This window comes from Alligator mississippiensis, chromosome 8 (assembly GCF_030867095.1).
Source record: "Alligator mississippiensis isolate rAllMis1 chromosome 8, rAllMis1, whole genome shotgun sequence".
NCBI lineage: Eukaryota > Metazoa > Chordata > Crocodylia > Alligatoridae > Alligator > Alligator mississippiensis.
Window position 1 is genome coordinate 26,562,144 of NC_081831.1, and position 12,999 is coordinate 26,575,142.

The 12,999-nt window shown below is 51.1% G+C and overlaps 1 protein-coding gene across 3 annotated transcripts; it reads left to right on the top strand.

The window, feature by feature from the left end:
- Positions 1 to 1,771: 1,771 nt before the first annotated feature.
- LOC102564084 (zinc finger protein 239) lies at positions 1,772 to 10,995 on the top strand. 3 transcript variants are annotated; one of them, XM_019483305.2, is made up of 5 exons: positions 1,782 to 2,171; positions 2,274 to 2,394; positions 6,588 to 6,787; positions 8,341 to 8,430; positions 9,180 to 10,995. In XM_019483305.2, the coding sequence occupies exons 4-5, from the start codon at positions 8,352 to 8,354 to the stop codon at positions 10,235 to 10,237; spliced, it is 1,137 nt and encodes a 378-aa protein (XP_019338850.1). In that variant the 5' UTR covers positions 1,782 to 2,171; positions 2,274 to 2,394; positions 6,588 to 6,787; positions 8,341 to 8,351; the 3' UTR covers positions 10,238 to 10,995. The 3 variants fall into 3 exon arrangements, with proteins under 3 accessions (XP_019338853.1, XP_019338850.1, XP_006277594.1); XM_006277532.4 differs by having other exon boundaries at positions 6,694 to 6,787; XM_019483308.2 differs by lacking the exon at positions 8,341 to 8,430 and having other exon boundaries at positions 1,772 to 2,171; positions 6,694 to 6,787.
- Positions 10,996 to 12,999: the final 2,004 nt, after the last annotated feature.

The window sequence follows — 12,999 nt, forward strand, 5'->3', positions numbered from 1 at the left end:
CTATTTAGGGAACAGAACAACTGGACAGGTGGCTTATGGCCATAGTTGGATTTATTCAGCACAATACTTCCGAACCTCCCTCTTCAGAGAGGAGGCAGCAGCTGCAGGCTGCGTCACTTGGAGATAAAGGGGGTTCTTTAGGGCTGTGTCCTGAGGGATACAGGGGCTCATGGGGAAAGTGGGGCTCAGGGGACTTCTGAGGGGAAGGTGGGTGACCTAGTATTTGGGATGATAGTGGTTTGTGGGACTATCCCTGGGTGGAGAGAGGCATTGAGCAGGGGCTAAGGGTGATGGAGAACAGAGGGCAATGCGATGGATATAGGCATAAGAAGATTCCCCTCTTAGACCGCATTTATGGGGCTGGCCTCTTTTTGAGGCTTTACCTTGCTGCTTTTCTAATCTGTGCCAGCCATCAGAGGCTTTTCCTGACTGCCCCATCTCTGAGAAATATTACCTCTCTCTTTGCTTTGGCCTTGGCATATCTCAGGAGTGTCTCGTGTTGAATTCACATTGGCTTCAGTCACAAACTCAGTTCTGTGGCACCCAGAGGAGAACCCAGGTAGGATTCAGTCCTAGAGCTCAGGGGACAGGACCCCCTGCCTGCGCAGGGCCTGTTCTCAATGGACCGCCCTGCCCAAGACTTCAGACCGGAGGAGAGTAAAAAATGCCAAGAATCTTGTGCCGATTTATGAAAACTGCCTTTTCACTTTTTTGCAATTTCCTCTCAACATGCAACTCAAGTAGGAAAATGCTCGGGGGAAAAGGTGTTTTTTTTCGGGTTCTTAAAAAGGTTCCTTTCAAAAACATTCTTTTAAGACACTGGAACCCAATATGTTGCAAAGGGCTCAAACTGGACTCGTTATATTACGTTTTGATCTGTCTCTGAAAAACAAGATACAATTTTCACTGCATCTTCACAGGAGACAAAATGATTCACTGAAAACCAAATTGAGATAGAAACACTGCATTGAAAAAAAACATGAATTTTCTTGGGCTAAAAAGAATCCAAACTGGGCAATTCAAATGAATATTTCCTATTAAAAGGTTTGTTTTATCCCCAAACATCATATGGTTAAAGAAAATAGTGAAATGATGCAGCTGTGTTTTCCAACTCTAAAGGGAAAGATGCCACCTCTGTCGGCAGGAGGGAAAGGGGCAGCCAGGAGTGGGCACCGGGAGTCACCCTGACTGCGAGTGGGCCGCAGAGGGGAGATGCTGCTGGCCAGAAACTGCCCCTCCTCTAATCACAGCTGTTTCTGCCCCATCCCCTGCCCCACGGCCCCTCCAAATGCCCCACCCCACAGCCTGGGGCAGAACCAGAGCACTGCGGTGGGTTGCCCAGCCCAAGGACAGCCCTTGCCTCCCCCCCGGGGCTGAGCTGCGTGGGGCAGTCGAGCCCTCTGCGCCCGGGCGGGGCTGCGGGAGGGAGCCTTTCCCTTCCCCTCTGGGGTCCGCCCCGATGGTGACACAACAAACCGCCCCAGCTCTGCCCACCCCTGCCATGGGTCGAGTCCCCAGAGCAGGGCTGCGCAGCCCCAGGGCTGAGGGGGCAGTTGAGGGGCGGGCTGCAGCAACTGCCCCTGGACGGAGCCCTTGCGGGGCCGGGGCCGCACTGAGCCCTGCCCTGCGCGGTCCCAGCGGTCGGTGCGGAGCCGGGACCTCAGCGCGCACCGCACCCCGGCCTCCTGGGCCTCGCGCCGCCGGCTCGGCACCACACGGAGTCGCCGGTGCCCCCCCGAGCCACAGCCCCGCCTGGGCCCCGCCCCGCCCCCACTCGCAGGCTTTGCAGAGCCCCGTGGCTGTGACGCGAGCCCACGTCAGCGCGAGCGCCAGGCTGCAGCGGGCTGGGGGCGGGAGAGACCCAGACCCCTTCCGCCACCCGGGGAGCAACGGGTTAATGCGGCCACGGGTGGAGCGACCATAGAGTCGCGGTCCTCCACAGCCACCAGAGCGGAGTTGGGTACTACTCTTCCCCCGCCTCCCCTCCCCTCCCCTCCCTTCCAGCGGGAGATTCCATCCGGTCCGAGCGGCGCGTGGTGACGTCAGCGCGGGCGGGGCGGGGAGGCAGGGCTGGGTCCGGTGGGAGCTGCGGCAGCGCCGCCCGGGCCGGCTGCTAGGGGCGCGCGGCAGCACGTATTCGGGCCGGGCCTGGATCCCGCTCCGCGCTGCAGGTGAGACCGGTGCGCGGGGATCCCGCCCACTGGTGATGTCATGCCGTGACGTCACGGGCAGGTTGCTGCAGCGATGCACTCGCCCCTTTCTCTTCTTTCCAGGCCGACTCCGCCCCGAGCCCCGGCGGCACCAGCCCGGCGCGTCCCCTCGCCCTGCTGCTTCGCTCCTGGCCGCGCCTGGGGCTCCCCTCTGCAGAGCGCGGGGAGGCTGCAGTGGCATCAGGTAGGAGCTGAGCGGGGACATTCCTGTGTCTCGTCACTGGGGTCACACATGGGCTGTCAACCCCGGGGTGGCTCTGCGGCTATCCTTTTATCTGGAGCACAACAAGAGAAGCCAAAGCAAGTTCCTCTTAACCAGGCACCAGCCAATGTGATCACCAGGGAGTCTAGTTTTCCGTGGAGGTAAAAAAGCAAAAAGAACCTCTCCATTTAGAAAACACAGAACTGTGTTGTCCCACAATTTCCTAAAAGCATGGTGGCAGCCTGCAGCAGGTGGCACCATTTTTGCTTTTTCTTATCTTGCTCTGGTTTTTACCTCTCAGCCAGTCAGCAGCAGGGGAGGGACACCAGTGATTGGCTGAGATGGAAAAGCACAGCAAAAATGGGACTGCTTGCCATGGGATGCCACTGTGCTTTTAGTAGGTTGTGGAAAAACATGGGCGCTCTGGTTTTCACAGTGAACAGAAAACTAGGATCCTTGGTGATCACTTGGGCAATGTGACCCAGAGCAGCTACATGAATACACAGACGTGCTCACTGCAGGGTGTGAGGTCTCAGGCTCCTTGGGGTCACATGTCGGGGGCAGGGGGATCTCTTGGAGGATTCTGGGCCCTTCAGTTCTCCCCTTGCCACTGGGAAGCAGATGAAGACACCTGACACTGGAGGCTGTGGGTTTCCCTGGGGAGGTGTTGGGGGCAGAAGGATAATTCTCAGTCACTCCTATGCAGCAGGTTCTCCACTGCCTTGAAAACAGCCTCCCCAGGGCAGATTCACTATAGAGTCTGTGGTATAGAAGTGACGATGGCAATGCCTCTAAGTGGAATCATGGCTATGCCAAGGGAGGAGCTGCACTAGCTTCCTGGGAGACACGGGTTGAAGCAGACACGTGCATGCTCTCTCAGCAGAGCTATGTCCACCTCCGGGGCTTGGCTGGTGCAGCTGGGTCAGCTGAGGGGTGGGAGCTTCCATCCCTTCCCTCCTGACCCATAGTCATTGTCATCGCTGCACTTTTTTTTAGTGCCTAGTAAAGATCAGGGTTATGGGAGCTGGAAGCAAGTGGAGCTGAAGGGACCTTTGTGACTGCGCTCCAAAGGCCCTTAGAAACATTGTTCTATATTCTGCCTGGAAGGAGTGGGACAAAGAGAGACAAGGTGCTTTCCTGGGACCAGTTGTTTTCCCTGGGTTAAGTTTCTGTTCCTTGCTTCCCTGGAGCTATGCGAGTTCCAAGAAGTCCCCTTCCTGTCCTGGTTCTTCTACAGTCTTTTCCTCATGAAATATGGGCGGGTGGCTTAAATCTGCCTTCTCTCCAATACTGTTATCAGTGGTCAGGTCTATACCCTCCTTTATTTGACCTTTCCACCTTCTCTTGTACATTCCTCTTGGTTTAACTCCTGGGGGTTCCATATTCAGCAGTTACTTTGCAACATGATCTCCCCCTCAAGGAGTTCCACACCATCACCAACCAATCTATAAATACTCCCCAAGTGCCCTTAACTGGAGAATTCTTCTTAGTTCCTCTTTTTCTTTCCTGTTTTATCGTGTCTAAATGTTAGCTGTCCTAGCCAGCATGTTTTGGTGGTTTGTAGTAATCAAAGAGAAGAAAGTGGATTAACTAGCATAGATCTATGGAGGCCTTACCAGCATCTGATGCTGCAACACATAGTGTTTCCATTTCCTTAATATCTAGTGACATTTCTACTTGCGACAGAACCCAAGAGCTTCTAGCAGGGAGTCGCTGTAAGTTTCTGCCCATGGCCTTTCTAACATCTCCGCAGACTGCAGGTTCTGTCTGCTGTAGTTACTTTATGACTTGTGCTCCCAAGCTCTGCCACTCTGTAAAGTTTTCTTGCCTTTCCAAAATGTGTCTATGTACACATGCGATCCACGGTGCAGGTTATCTAAATTGTGGTCCAGTGACATTCATCAGCATGATATAAAGAAGTGGGCTGAACGTCGAGCCCTGCTAAAAACCGTTTTTCATGCCCAAAGGCTGTTGCAGGTGCTTGTTCTCACTTGTCAAGTTTTGCTCTACAGCTTTTATTAGCCAGATGTGCTTTTCTGCTTTCTTTCTCCAGCTTCACTGAAGACCTTCACTGAGGACGTCTCCAGTAGCTTTGTCACCACTTGTCAGTGGTAACTTTGTTTTCCTGTAAAGAAACATTGGCTGTTGCTTCCTCTCTGTTTGAACAGAGGTAGTGACATTACATTTTGTCACCATTTATCTGAACTGTTTGCTTCCTGTACGCTTTTCTGGATTAACTTCTGCGACCACCATTTTTTTAAATCTTCTAATGCTTTGGAAACTACCACAAATCAGGTACACAATCCTGCAGTTCTTTCTTTCTTTTCAACTTACTTTCAGCTCTCCTGATTTTCATCTGAACTATCAACTGGAATTTCACCTTCATTGCCTGTGTGAACAGTTACAAATATTCTCTGGAACATTCTTCTTTCAAAAAGTTCTCAAAATACTGGTACATGTTTCAGGCATTCCAGATTTCTCTTGGACCAGCTGTTAATCCACCTTTCCCATCACTGATTGCATTGAGCACATCATTATCCAAGTTTCTTTTTTATGCTTAGTTGCCTCTTCAGCCAAGGTTATCAACTATTTTCTCACGCTTTCTGCTGTTAAGTTTGTCCAGCTGCTTATTCAGTGCTTCAGATGCTGGCTTGGATACACTTGCTTCCAAGACTTAGTTTCTGATATCTGGGTAATATAGGTGCCTTAACAGGCTAGCCACTTGTTTGTGATTTTTAAAACCTTAGAATTTAGGACATTTGAGGTTTACAGAAGCTTTCTTCTTTTATCAGGATTAGTAAACTCATAGGTTTATAATCATTGTATTGTTTGTAATTTTAACAGATTCTAAACATTCTTCTTTGTAATACGTGTTTTGCATAATCTGACTGTTTGAATTTGTCTAACAGTTTCTTTCTTTCCAAAATCACGTAGAATCATAGAAAAGTAGGGCCAGAAGGAACCTCCAGAGGCTGTCCAGTCCAGGCCTCTGCCTGAGTTAGGATCATCCTTATCCAAGTCGTCCTGTACGAATCCATTGTCTAACCCAGGGGCAGGCAATTATTTTGGACAGCTTACTGAGTCTCGGCAAGCCATCGAGGTCCACGTGACAGGCAGCCCAGGGCAGATTAATATTAATCTGTCTACATTTTTTAGGGGCCCCGCGCGCCAAATAGAATACCTGGTGGGCCGCATCCAGCCCCCCGAGCCGCATTTTGCCAACCCCTGGTCTAACCTTAGCAAAATTACAGAGTCAACCCTGACACAACCACAAGATACAACACCCCGACCTGCTACAAGTAAAGCAGGGGGACCACAGTGACCAACGTTCTGCTCCTGCAAAGGCTGTTAAAATATACTGGAGAGAAAAGTAGAGGGCCACATTTTGCACTACAGAGGAAGGCAAAATACCTCACTGTCCATACCAATTTGACCATGGGGCAAGACCCTCTTTGGTCCCAGAAGGAGCACTGGCCCACCCTAGTTACTTTCTTCTGTACCACACTTACCCAATCGAAGATGATTTTGAATTTAAAATGACCTCTCAATAATTAGATTCTGTACATGGACAATCCATATGTTTGTTATAATTGTCCACGTACTGAATCTAATTCTTGGAGGATTGTTAAATTTGTCCCCCTTACCACTGCAGCAGGGGAGGGAAGGGGCACTGGTCTGACCCCTGCCCTTTGACTCTTCATCTGCCTGACCTGCTGCTCACCTCCCTTTTCCTGATTCCCTGCTGACATTTACCCCATGCAGCAGCCCTGGCTCCAGCTCCCACTCAGGGCACAGAGCACACAATGACTTCAGCCTCATTCCTGTCCAGGCAGCAGTAGCAGTGGTGGCAGCTTTGGCCCTTGCCCCTGCTCCAACCTGGGGCAAGCAGTGACTGCAGCTCCAGCCCAGACCCTGTGTCTGATTTGGGGCCAGAGCTGGAACTGCAGCAGCCACCTGCCTTGGGCTGGTACTTGAATCCAATATAAGGCTTCTTCTCCCCCATGCTGAATGAGGGAGGAAACCTCATCTTGGATTCAAGTAAATATATCATAAACCTCTGGTTGATACTCTAGGTTTTATATGACCATTCTTCTGCTTATCTAGGTGGCAAGGACCTTTGTTTATTGAAGATTTCTGCCTCTATTCTAAATGCCCCCCTTCCCTTTTCCTTCTAGGTCCCATTAGAATGTTGAGTCCATTGGATCCATGCCTGAAATCCCAGCTAGGTACCGGGTGGAGAGTAACCAAATATAATCACCCATTATCCACTTCCCCAAACAGGATATTGAGATCCCACACCAGACTTGATCTGCAGCAACCAGCAAAGGGAGGTGGAGCTCTGGAGAAGGTGTGTGGTCTGAGGACCTGTTTCAAGGTGAGTTATGGTAATTCCCCTGCTGCCTTACTTAGTACTGCTCAGTACCCAGAATGACAGAAGCTGGAACCCTATGAACTTGCTGTGAGTTACCCCAAAAGGTATTAACCTTATGGCTCAGCCTGATATGTTCTGTCTAGGCAGGGTGATTAGTCATCCTGAAGTGCAGTTTATAGGGAAGATGGAGATTAGAATTTTCTCAGTGGCTGTAAGGAAGAGGACTAAGAGCAGTGGCCTCAGTTGTGCAGCAAAGGAAATTTAGGTTGGAGATCAGGAAAAAATTTCTATGAGAGTGGTCAAGCATTGGAACAGGCTACTTAGAAAGGCTGTGGAATCTCCAAGCCTGGGGACTTTCTAGAGCAGGAAGGACAGACACGTGACTGGGATGGTTTAGTCAGGGATGATTCAGCCTTGAGCAAGAGACTAGATTAGATGACCATATGAGGTTCCTTCCAGCCCTATTTTCCTATTCAACCTATGTTTGCACATCCTGCAATTCAGTGGTGTGGTACAAGCAATTGTTCCATCCTTCTTCCTTTAATACGGTTCTTGGGGCATGAAATCTAACAGCAGTGTCCCTATCAACCCCATCCCTCCACAGATTGAGTCTCTGGCACCTTGTCAGGGCCTTTGTCATGAAGAAAGGGGCCTGGACAGAGTGATACAGTGCTAGGGCCAAAGCCTCACTTGAAGTCTTGATATGGGGCACAAATTGAGTCTCCCTTTAGTACCAGGGGCTGGCATGTTCATCTTCACTTACCAATGTAAATGTGGATACCTCAGCCAAAGGTGGCAGAGCTTGATGAGATTTCTGTTGTCCCTGGGTAGTTGTCATGGTGGGCAGAAGCTCTGAGAACTACCAGGGACTGAACTGTTGAGTGGTTGGGGCTCTCCTACCCACTGCTGCTGGTTCTTCCTGTTCAGGTTGAACTGGAATTTGCTTCTGTAACAGACAGGGAGCTGTGCTACACAACTCCTAAGTGCAGGTGGGATTCACAAGGATGATCAGTGGTACAAAGGACCTTCATATGAGGAGAGACTGAAGAGGCCAGGCTTGTTCAGTTTAGAAAAGAGATGCTTGAGGGGAAGGACATGATCAGGGTTTACAAAATACTAAGAGAAAGTCAATAGGGATTTATTATTGCCTGTCTTGCCAGACAAGAATTAGGTAACTGGTAGGTAGTAATTTTTAAAACTAACACAAGGAAGTTCTTTTTCACCCCGTGTGTAATACAAGTTTGGAACTCATTACCACAGGATATGGTGGAAGCTGAGAGTTTTCCAGAATCAAAAAGGGATTGGATCAGACAAATTTGTAGAGGAAAGGGGCATCTGCTGTATGCCACTGAGATGGAGAATACTGGAAAAAGATGGACCTGTGGTCTGACCCAGAAAATGGCATTTCTTATGTTCAGGGGGAAATACACTCATGATTGGCAGTAGAATCTCCCTCTTTCTGCTGCATCTCCTGGGGCCCTGAGTGTCACAAGCCCTGGGCCCTGTGAGCTGGAGTCCATATTCAGGTAAACCCCAAGGCCTTTGTCCTGCTACAGATTCCTCTGACATGGAGGACCCCTTGGACTCATCAGGAGATGAAAGCTGCATGGGTTCACTTCCCAGACCAGAGCCTTCTCTGCAAGCAGGTAGGAAGCAAGGCTCTGCTCCTTTCAAGGAGAGCTAATTTCAGGCCTAGCCCATCAGGAATGAGGGCTGACAGTTTGGCTTGTTTTCCTAATCCCAGCCATCCTTAGAGCTCACTTATACTATATCAGCAGCCTATCCTGCACACCCATACCTGCTGATGTGCACCTGCCTTGGGAAGTTTGCCAATAAGACTTATTCCCAGATGCCATTCCCAGGTGTGCCAAAGACTGAGTGTTCGAGAATGAGAACTGGGGACAAGCCCCAAGCATCTTCACGGATGAACTTCTTGGTCTCAGGCCCAACGGGTAGGTGGTAGACTTCTCAGCGCCATCTTCCACAAGTCCTACCAGTGCTGTGGTAGAGACAAGCCCTTAGAGAGCCACACTCCTCCTTTAGGCAGATGCTTTTAATCACACCCTCAGCCACAGGCAGCGTTGGGCCATTCTGGTTAGTGCCACCACAAATATCCTACATGCATGTGTCCCACTGAGAGGTAGGAGGTAATGTAGTTCTCCCCACTCAGGTGGGGCTTGAACTTGGGAGAGAACCACTGGGAAACTATGCAGAGTTCACCAGTGGGCATTAGCACCAGGGCATGGACTTGCCCCTCCACCCTCAACATTAGGAGTCCTTGAATTTGAAAAGCTGAGTGCCTAGACCCTGCCCTGCTCTGGGGCCAGGGAACTACCTGAGTTTTCCCTTTGCCTGGAGCACAGGGACTAATCTCTAGGTTCCCTTCTCCACACAGCAGGTGCCGGGATGCTGATCAAAACTGAGGAGCCACCTCCTGAGGAACAGCCCATAAATCTGAAGAAGGTTCCAGCCAGAAACCAGCTCCCTGCACTTTGGGGACAGAGAGCAGCTGAGCCCCAAAAGAGCCCTGGGTGCAGGGAAGGATTCAAGGGACAGAGAGACCTGAGGAGCCATGAGGGCAGTGCTGACAGGGCAGAGGCCTTGTATATCTGTGGGGAGTGTGGGGAGAGCTTTTGGGGCCAACGGGAACTGCGGGCGCATGGCGGGACTCACAGGAGGGAGACAACAGCCCACCCATGTGGAGAGTGCGGGAAGAGCTTCCGCTACAAGTCGCGTCTCCTCATCCACCAGAGGACACACTCGGGACAGCGCCCCCACCTGTGCCCAGAGTGCGGGAAGAGTTTTGCCCACCCAGACTATGTCCGCGTCCACCAACGCATCCATACAGGGGAGAAGCCCTACCGCTGTGGCCACTGCGGAAAGAGCTTCATCCAGCCCTCCCACCTCCGGCTGCATCTACGTGTGCACACAGGGGAGAAGCCGCACACGTGCACAGAATGTGGGAAAAGCTTCAAGGACCCGTCCCATCTCCGTGTCCACCTGCATGTGCACACAGGGGAGAAGCCACATGGCTGCTCAGACTGTGGGAAGACCTTCACGGACCTATCCCACCTCCACGTGCACCAGCGCGTGCATACGGGCGAGAAGCCGCATCCTTGCCCAGATTGTGGGAAGAGCTTCAACAACCCATCCTACCTGCGTGTGCACCGACGTGTGCACACTGGGGAGAAGCCCTATGGCTGCAGTGAGTGTGGCAGGAGCTTCCGGGAGAGCTCAGCCCTCACCAAGCACCGACGCATCCACACCGGGGAAAAGCCATACCACTGCACTCACTGTGGAAAGAACTTCCGGCACAGCTTTTCCTTCAGCAAGCACCAGCGCCTCCATGCCATGGAGAAGCCACTGCCTGGTGATGATAGTGGAGGGAATTTTACTGATGCTGCTGCTCTTGCCAAGCATGAGCAGACCCACAGCCCAGACCCTTGTGACTGACAACGGTCAGTTTTGCTGGCTCTCCCCTCCCCGTCCTCTCCCAGCCTCAAGCAGGGGTAGCACTCAGCCTGAAATGCCTCCCAGATCACTCTGTTAGTTTGCATGGCCCTGGACATGGGAGTATTCCCCCCAGGAGCACCCGATGTGGGATGTAGTTGGGGGTTAAAACTAACACAAGTTCTTTTTCCTCCAGCATGTCATTTAAAGGGTGGAACTTATGGCCACCAGATGTGGTGAAAACAAGGTATTTAACCAGATCCACAAAGGGATTGGACACATTCTTGGAGGAAAGGGGCATCAGTAGCTATTAAACATGGGAGTGAGGAGCATAGCCTCTGAATCAGAACTACCTAGCCCCTAAATGCTGGATGTTGCAAGTGAGAGACAAACAGTAGGAAAAACCTTGCTCAAACCCAGCTCGTTCCCCCTTTCAGTATCCACTCTCTGCCGTGGTACGACCAGGATGCTGGGCCAGATAGACCTATGGTCTGACCCAGTCAATGATAGTTCTTACGTTATGGGCTACAGCTGGAACAAAAGAGAAAACGGGGGCTCAGGACTGAACTGCAGGGCTCCTGGCTTCTCCCAGGTCAGTTGTCTGTGCTGCAGCACCCAGGAATACTTCATCTAGCCCCGCTGCTGCAGGCTTAAGGAGGAGCATGAACCAAAGAGGCTTTATTCACTTCCACTTGACTGATAGAGTAACTGCAGTTGTAGTTGTGCCCATAGTAGCACTAAATAAACTTTTCCCTTCTGTCTGTGGCCTGGTGCTGTGTGGTTATGTCACAGTCTGTTTATGCTTCCCTGGTGGAAGTGCCTCAGGTAGCCACCACTAAGTTGAAGTATTGGGGAACTTTCTTACCCAATTAACTTGACCATAGCATATGTGATGTGTGGGGAAAAGTGAAAAGCTGCATGCAGGCCAGTGCAATGGGGGCAGGAAATTGTTCCTTGTGAGAGCTGTGTTCTTGCCAGGGAGTGAGCATCTGCCCAACAAACAGGATTGATAGTCTTATGAAGAGTTTAAATTATCGATTTGTCTGGGATGGTTTGGATAGAAATGATCTGGCCTCAGGTAGGGGGTTGGACTCTGTAGGTTTCCTTCCAGCCCCACTTATCTATGATTTAAATGCCATTCCAGGAGTCAACGGGATCAGACTGGTCCTGTCCAGTGCCCCAGGACAGAAAATTAAGCTTAACACATCAGGAGTGGAAGGGAGGTACAGCCTTTCACAGGACAGCAACTGCAATAAAGCACAAGCTAAATACTAGAAGAGGAGGTTTCACAGGACAGCATGGAAGAGGCTGACAATAAGCTTCCAGAACAAGGAACGAGGAAATGCTAACGCATCCATGGCACTCTCCAGGGATCTAGGGTGAGCTCTGCTGTTCTGTCCTCAGCAGGCTCTATGCATGTGCATGCTGCTTCCCTCAAAGATGAGTGGAACAGTAAGTCTTGAGGTCATCCTCCATCTGCCTTTCAAGGGGCAATCTGTCAGGACAGCCCACAATCTCCTCTCCTTTGCCCCACTGTTCCCTTGTCTGAAAGGTGGTGCCCAATCTTTTTTTGCCCAGGGTGTCAGATCGGCAGTGCCCAATTTATCTGGGTTGGATCCATCAAGCATTCCTGGTTCAGTGCCTGGGCCAACAGCATCTGGCTGTGTGGAGGGAGGCAGAGAGCAGGCCAGCCTCAATGCAGCCCCACAGGAGAAAGGACCTTGTTCCTCCCCTGTGGAAAGGGAGTGGGATATAGCTAGGCCCCAACCTCTTCCCATGCGGAGGGAAAGGGGCATGGCCTGGCCCTAATCCAGAAGCAGGGAGGGGGAGCATGCCCTGGCCCCATGGGGGAACGGTGTAGCTTGGCTCTGACTGGCTGTGCAGGGATTGGGGTATGGGGATTTGGCAGGGGGGAGGTTGGCCATATTAGCCATTGCTCCCCTGCTGCCAAATTTCCAGACACATGGAGAGCCCTATGGGCCAGATGTGATGGCTCTCTGGGCTGCATCTGGGCCCTAGACCAGAGGTTGAGCATCCCTGCCTTAAGGGATCACCCTCCCTTCCCTACACACCTGCATAGAAGGATCAAGCACTTTGTGGCTCCCCTGCTTCATGGTGTAGGAGGGGAGTTCCTGACAACTTCTGCTAGAATTATAGAAATCATAAGTGGGGCTGGAAGAGACAACATAAGTGGGGCAGGTCACATGTAGTCCAGCCGCCTGCCTGAGAGGTTCATCCCTATCCAAACCATCCTATACAAATCCATCTAAACTTTCTAAAACTGCCATCAACCCTGTTGCAATGCAAGACTCTAACCTGCCACAGGCAAAGCAGGGAACCACAGCAGCCAGCACCCTGCTTCTTCACTTTGTTCCTTTGGATCCAGAAAAAAATAACAAAGTTTTTAACATGGCTGCTGTGAAGTCTTGTCTCCATGAGTTCACTATGATCATACCAGGCAAATTCATCACAATACTGGAAGCAGGGAAATGGGATGGGAGTTAGATTCACTGGGGGATGGAAACAGAAACTGAAGAGATGAGTTAAGAGCCAGGGGCCCTGGATAAGAACTTAGTAAAGGGAAGCACCAGCAGAAGCCTTAGCAGTGCTCTGGAAGAGAACAGGAAAATCAGAATCAAAAAAGGGTTGGAAGGGACCTTAGGAGGTCATCTAGTCCAACCCCCTGCTCAAACCAGGATGATCCCCAACTATATTAGATACTTGAAGTGCCTATATACTAAAGTGAGAAGTGTGAGGAAAAACAG

Bases quoted from the DNA above. Each gene is read 5' to 3' on its own strand.
- LOC102564084 (XM_019483305.2), top strand. From the start codon at position 8,352: ATGGAGGACCCCTTGGACTCATCAGGAGATGAAAGCTGCATGGGTTCA. The intron at 8,431-9,179 runs GTAGGAAGCAAG...TTCTCCACACAG, and splicing joins AGAGCCTTCTCTGCAAGCAG to CAGGTGCCGGGATGCTGATC.